Source organism: Strigops habroptila, chromosome 7 (genome assembly GCF_004027225.2).
Source record: "Strigops habroptila isolate Jane chromosome 7, bStrHab1.2.pri, whole genome shotgun sequence".
In the NCBI taxonomy this organism is placed as follows: Eukaryota; Metazoa; Chordata; class Aves; order Psittaciformes; family Psittacidae; genus Strigops; species Strigops habroptila.
The window spans coordinates 46769810-46776910 of NC_044283.2; the positions used below are offsets into that span (position 1 = coordinate 46769810).

Consider the following 7101-nt stretch of genomic DNA (forward strand, 5'->3'; position numbering starts at 1 on the left):
GCTTGATGATCTTAAAGGTCTTTTCCAACCCAGTTGATGCTATGGTTCTATGAATCTGCCCAGTGAAGGGCGGAGGGACTGACTTCACAAGGTCTTCCCACAGAGGACAGGGTCCCTTAGGTCTGAAACACCTGGGAAGCGCTGCCGCCGCCCCGAAGCAGCTCCGCTGCTGCTGCCCGGCCCAGTCCGCTGCCCCTGCTCAGTCCCTCGGGAGCAGCCGAGCCCGCCGCTGCTCCGCTCCACGCCGCTGCCCACCGGCTCCCCTGCCGCGGCCCACGGCCCTCCTCGTGCCGGGTGCCCGGCTGCCGATTGGCCCCGCGCAGCGCTGGGGGCTCGCTCATTGGCTGCGGCGCGGGCTGGCCGGGCGGGCGGGGCGGGGCGGCGCCCGCGGCCGCCCTTAAGGCGGCGGGTCCAGTGCTGTCCGGGCGGTGGCGAGTTGTAGGGTGTCGGGGCTGGCTTCATGTACTGCACCAGGTATGGTCCCGTGGGATCGCGTTCTCCTGCCCTCCGCCGCCCTTTGGCTGCCCCCGGGGCCCGGCGTGATCTCCGGTGCGGGGTCGCAGCCCCTTCGGGTGTGCGGGAGTGGTACCGGTGCTTCCTACCGGGGGGAGCGGGGTGCTCCGTGCTCGGATCCTGAGCGTCCCCGGGGTCCCGCTGTCTCCTCGCCGGGGTGGTCGGCACGCCTCGGTTCGGGTTTGCAAGCGGGCCGGGCTGCAGCAGGGTTAACGCATCGCATCAGGGAAATGCTTGTGAGAGCTGGGCTGTGTCCTCGGAGCAGCTCGGTCTTCCCTGATCAGAGAGGAGGACAGAGAACCCGGGCGCTGCTTCATCCAGCAGTGTGTCACGTCTGAAAGCTTCTGGCTTAGCAGCTGCTGCGTGTTGAGCCCTTTGCAAGAGGATTACCTGTTCATAGGCAGCGCTGGAAACAGAATGGAGGCAATTGAAGGGGCTTAATAAGCGTAGCTGTAAATAATTCCTTTACTGTGACTTGCTTCCCCTTCCTAGAAATAGAGGAAGAGGAGAGAGGAGAGCTGTGGGAAGATGTCCAGAGGCAGAATCTAGTCTGGGGCGGGGGGGAAAGGAGTCGGCCCCTGCACCTGCATAGGGCTGCCTACCTTGCACTGCTTGCTTCCTAGAGCTCGCTTTCCTGTGTGAGTGCTTGGAAGTATATCCCTGCTCCCACCTTCAAAGCATCTGAAATTCAAGACAGCCAACACTAGCACCAAAAGGGAAACCTTCTTCTGCTGGCTGAAGGTCAAGCATCAGCAGACTGTCTAGTGCAGAAAGACATGTCTGGGGCATTAAATGAGCTAAAAAAGACAATTTGTAAAAGTTCAGAGCTCAGTTTAATAGTAGGTATGAAAAGCTTTTACTATAGTTTGTAGCTTGGAAAAAAGCTCCAAGTGATGCAGATCACACTGGTTACTTCATGCCTCTTCCTTCTAAAAAACTGTGAATAACCAAGGCTTACTAAGAAACCTGTCTTCTCAGCAGTTATGGGAATCCAGCTGAATAAATTTCCCTGGGAAAAGATGCAATGCAGATGGAACTGGCCCAAGTAAGAGGAAAGCATTGGAGGCTGTATTAATGTAAAGAAGGAAATGACATATATAAAGCGTGTGTGAATAAAAACTTGGTAAAACCAGGTAGAGATGAGCAGAACGGTGTTAGCAGACAGGTGGATCTGCTTTCTGTCTTGTACGGCTGCCCTGGAGCTGAAAGGAGGCTGAAGGAGGCATTGCAGAAGGAGTTAGCTGGTGGGTGTGTTGGGAAGCAAGCCTTGGCACATGTACTTTCAATAAGCAGATGCCCTTGCTGAATGGATGCTGTGAAAGCCTGCTCAGAGCTGCTCTGTTGGTGTTGCAGGGTGGGGAGCTAAAGCACTGAATTGGATAGCGTAGGTCTTGCTTTTTCTTGGCACAGGGCAGCAGTCAAGTACTAGAGCTGGCTGTGCGTGGTTTTGGCAGCTAGCACTCTGGCGGTCACTGCTACTGCTGCTGGCTCGTCCAGCTCTGCGCGGTGGGAGCAGCTTTGGAGCCTGGCCTGCAGCCAAACGGGGGATTTTTATTAAGGGAATACTGTGTTTAAGGTCAGCTGCAGCGCGGTTGATTTAAGGGGGATGTGTGCGATAAATCTGTCCAGCAGTTTGTCCGGAGCCAGGCCAAAGACTCTGCCAAAGGCATCCAGCCTAACCTCAGTGTAAGGGCAGGAGCGATAGGTATGGTGTTCTGGGAGCTGCCTGGCTGCAGAGGCAACTCCAGGGCTACATTTAGCAAGGAGCTGCGTGGGAGCTGTTCTGGAGTGGGTAGTTGAGGGGGATGGTGCTGCATCCCTGGAGGAATGGGCTTGGTGCTGGCAGAGGAGAGGTTGTGGTGGAGGGGCACATGGCCTCCTGCCAGGGAAAAGACTTGTTTCCAAAGGCTTGGTCAACCTGGAGTAGGCGAGTTGTGTTTGGCGGACCCCTGTAGCTATACAGGTGCTTCCCAGGGCTCAGCGCAAGCATGGTGGAAGCTTGAGGTGTGAACTCTGCTGGCGGTAAAGCCTGTGGGGCCATCCGAGCTGACATCTATTTTAAAGTGCAGTTGAGTGAAGAAAGGTTCTTCTGTAGGTGCAGAGTAATGTTGGCTAAATCTCTACCCTGCTGCTGTATGGGACTGTTGCTATCCTTATAATACCACTTGCAGACATTTTAGATGGAGCAGTCCTGGGAGACAGTGATGAGCAAAGTATGTAGTTCAACCAAACGAGGGCTTTGTAGCCTCTAACAATACCAGACATTTGAAGTTTTACGAAAGGAGGGGTCAGTTGCATACAGCAGCTTGTGACAAACTGAATTTGTGCTCCTACAAAAGCATCCAATAGCCTGGGGAAAGTCTCTCCTTGAAGGCAGATAGCACAGCAGGAATACTGCTTTATATAGCATTGAAATTTTATAATTTCTGGGGCTTGTGGACATCAGCAGGACTGAGCTATGGGCTTTGATCTGGAGCCTGTTATTGCTAGCCTAGTAGAGCAGTGCCTGTGTGAGTCTTCAAATGATAATTCTGCCCCTGTAGCAATTGGAACAGATCTTGTTCAGGGCACAACAGGATCTGCTTCTGCCACTTGTGCTGTAGTACGTTTCTCACTGGGTATGTAAATCTTGCTGTGCAAATACCTGCCTTCTTAAGCTTGAACTTGTGAGGCTGATGGAAGCAAGCTTCTTTGGGATGACTGGGGGAAGTGGTGTAGCACTTGTCTGACAAAAGTCATATTAAAATGCTTTTCTAACATCTAGTGACCCTTCTTATCTTCCAGAGTATTAGACTATTTTCCTCACAAACAAGCAATGGCTGTGGATGTAGCAATGCAGCTATATCTTTGCTCTTCACCCTTGCGAAGAGACAAGTGTGCCTGCAAAATTGCTCCGAAGCCAAGCAAGCCGCTGCGGCCCTGCATCCAGCTGAGCAGAAAAGCTGCACTGACCGGACCAGAAGAGGCAGCAAACTCCTTCACACACAACAAAGTGAAGAAGAGGGTGTCGTTTGCAGATAGCAGAGGCTTCGCTCTGACGATGGTGAAGGTGTTCTCAGAGTTTGACGATCCACTAGATATTCCTTTCAACATCACCCAGCTGATAGACAATATTGTGGGTCTGACAACAGTGGAGAGGGACAGCTTTGTCCTAGATTTTGTTCAGCCTTCTGTGGACTACCTGGACTTCAGGAACCGCCTTCAGGTGGACTGTGTCTGCCTTGAAAACTGTATGTTAAAGGAGCGATCCGTTGTGGGAACAGTGAAGGTGAGGAACCTTGCTTTTGAAAAGACTGTGAAGATCAGGATGACGTTTGACACCTGGAAAAACTTTGTAGATTACCCATGCCAGTATGTCAAGGATACGTACGGAGGGTCAGATCGGGACACATTTTCCTTTGACATCAGCTTGCCCGAGGGAATTCAGTCCCATGAAAGAGTAGAGTTTGCCATCTCCTTTGAGTGTAATGGAAAAGTGTACTGGGACAGCAACAGGGGCACAAATTATAGGATCATACGGTCGGAACTGAAGTCTGCCCAGGAAGCTGTCTGCCCCCCCCAGGGCCCTGACTTTGGCAGTGCCTTTGACCAGTTTGGGAGCCCTCGGTGCTCCTACGGCCTCTTTCCCGAGTGGCCCAGCTATTCAGGCTATGAGAAGCTAGGGCCTTACTATTGACCCCAGGACGAAGTCCTGACTGACTAACTGTTGCTGGCGTGTCCGCAGGCCTGGGAGCTGGTCTGAATGCGAGGTGTACGGATAGGTGGAAGATGTATGGCTTCGGGCAGCTCTGCAAAAGCCTCTGAGCAAAACCAGTCGTGGAATGCTCTGCTGGCAGTGGACTGAATAGCCAGGGAAGTGTCTCTAGCACAAAGGGCTGCCTTCCCTGCCCCAACTTGGATGACTGGCTCTCCAGATGCTCAAAGAACCAGGAGCTGTTGCTCGTGTTTCTCTTCAGTGCTGCTACTCCTTCCTCTTCTATAAAGCTGCTAGTCTCCTGGGAAACACTACAGTGCTTATATCACATGTCCAGACTATGTAGTGGTGGCCGGTTTGTATTGCTTGCCTAGTGCTAAAAGGCTTTTTCAAAATGTTCTATTATTATAATTTTAGTGAGCTGTACATCAGCTGCAGGGTTCTCCTTGCAAAGCTGGCCTGTGCCTGTCAAGTAATAGAGGGGTTGGCTTGCACGGAATGGGGTACCCTCCTTGCGCGTGTCCTTCTAGTGTGAGGTCCTTCCTACTGGAGCCAGAAAGGGTATTTTAGAAGTGAAAATGCAACTGTGATGACAGGAAATGTGGTCCTACAGCCTGCCGTATTAGGAGACGTGTGTGTCCGTGGAGGAGGATCTCATGCTTAGTCACCAGCTGTTTTATCAGCTGATCTCTGAAAACTCTCATGGTGTTACCAAAAATAGAGATTAGCTGTAGCTGTGTGGTGCTTGTAACACAGCTGTAGGTTGACAACCTTGACTGACTTCTTAAACTTTCCTGTTTCTTTAATCACAAGTCATCAGTGATGCTTTTTCCCCTTGATGGACACATGAAGTCAGCTGTTGGCCATGTTGGGCCCTGAGAATGCAGTTCTTCCTCCTGTGGACTGTAAAACAGGGCTTTGTCTGGCTGGGGCCCAGAGTCCTGTGCAGGAAGCTGTGCTCAGGTGTTACAGGACCTAAATGCAAATGGACCACATAGCTACTCTGTGCTGTGTCCTGTTACAAGAAGGTAACTGTTGTGTACCTACTGTGGTGGAAGTGCCTTGACTGAGAAAGGGGTGGTATGTATGATCCCAAGCAATGTTTTGGGATAAACAGGCTTTGGAAATGACACTGCTTTTAAAAAAGATCTCATAATGGTTTGTTACTCCATGCCATGGACTGCTTGGCACTGCTCACATTGCAAGGATGCTGTGGCTATACTGGATGAACATCAACATGCTGGGCTTCCCTTGCTGTTGTAGCAGTAGCTGCCATTTCAACCTGTAAATGCCCAAACTTTGCGTCTCGGTGTCCATAAGAAGCAGCCCCACAGGTGCAAAGAATTAGCCATGAGGAATGTGAGATGTGGGGTTATCCTGACACCACGCTGGATGTGAAATAAATCGTGGATGTGGGCCATCCCTATCCTGAAAGAGGTGGCTCATCATCTGGGCCTGTGCTGAGGTGAGGTGAGGTGGCCAGCTCGTGCAGTGCCAAGCAGCCTCACAAAGCTTCCTGCGTGCTAGTTGAGCAGAGTAACTTAATCCCTCATCTCAAAGCTAGAGTGCTGAATAGTTTGTGGAAATAGAGGTCACGGGAATCTTATTTTTTTCTAGTGCATAAACTTTACATAATTTTTGGGGTGCCTATAATAGCCTGGGCTAGAGGCAATGGGCTAGGCTACTTACTTTTTTAAACCCAACTTTTAATTCTGGAGACTACTGTGTGAAATACTTACACGTTGTTTTATCCTAACCTAGAAGGCATACTGTGATCACTGTTGGATGCTGAAAGGAACAAGAGCTTGCAGGAAGAATACTTAGCCTTTAACTGCTGCTTTTTCAAAACCCAATATCAATGCACGTCATCACTGTGCTTGATCACTTAGTCAAGGTGATAAATCTATTTGCTAGCCCAGAGCTCATCAGGCTTGTTTCCTTTGTTTAAAAATCTTCACGAGTCAGCCCTTATAACCTGCATTGGGTCTCTTGAAGAGACTGTTGCCTAGATTGGCATGATCCTTGTTTTAAACTTAAAGCAAGTCCGAGTGACACTGATTTTCTTTTTTTTTTTTTTTTTCTTTTTCTTTTAGTTTAAGGTGTTAATGCTGTAAGACACAGACTGTAGAAAAGTCATGTTCTCCTGGCATGTTCTCGTGCCTATGGAGAGCTGTTTGTGAGCCAAAATGAGGCATGTATGTCTGGGGTGCTGTGGATGGTGGTATCTACTTATGGGGCCTGTTTGCTTTCAGGCTGGGGCTGGGGCATGCTTAGGGAGGAACATGGAAGATAAGCTAGAAGAGCAGTGCCATAAGTAAAAGCTAGGCTGGGAACTGACTATATGACCAACAGCAGTTTAAAAATACTACTTGTGGCCTTTCCCCTTTTCCCTTTTTACATTGCCAATGTGAACATAGAAGTGAGGGATTGCCCTCCTCGCTCTATGCCTGGAAGTGCCTTGTGGGGTGTTTTGCATGTTTTTAAAGATATTTTTGTACACAACATTCAAGTGGAAAAATGCACTTTATAATTGCCATGTAATGACTCTTTTAAAACTATGGTTCTGTTTTTATCTGATTGTTAAAATAAAGGTGGAACAAAACGTTGGCTGTGTATCTTGCAGTCATCTTATTTAAACACCCACGGGACTGGCGAGGCGATTTGCACACGGGACTAGCTTCCTGCAAGTGGCTATTGGTGGGGAGGAGCACACATCCGCAGTGGACTCTGCTGGCTGAAGCAGGAAAGCGCTGCCTATTCCTGCCGCCTTCCTGCCAACACAAATGCTTCCAGAGCCTCTGAGGCCACTGGAAGGAGGAGAGGAGGCAGTCCCTGGTCTCTGTGCTCTTAAGTTTTCCACTAAGCACTGTGTTCCTGAGCTACTCTTCACTCTT

The 7101-nt window shown here is 50.1% G+C and overlaps 1 protein-coding gene across 1 annotated transcript; it reads left to right on the top strand.

The window, feature by feature from the left end:
• The first annotated feature begins 409 nt into the window (after positions 1–409).
• On the top strand, positions 410–6814 carry PPP1R3B (protein phosphatase 1 regulatory subunit 3B). The gene is made up of 2 exons (XM_030492268.1): positions 410–474; positions 3298–6814. Exons 1-2 carry the CDS (start codon positions 461–463, stop codon positions 4187–4189), a joined length of 906 nt encoding a protein of 301 aa, XP_030348128.1. The 5' UTR covers positions 410–460; the 3' UTR covers positions 4190–6814.
• The last annotated feature ends 287 nt before the right edge of the window (positions 6815–7101 follow it).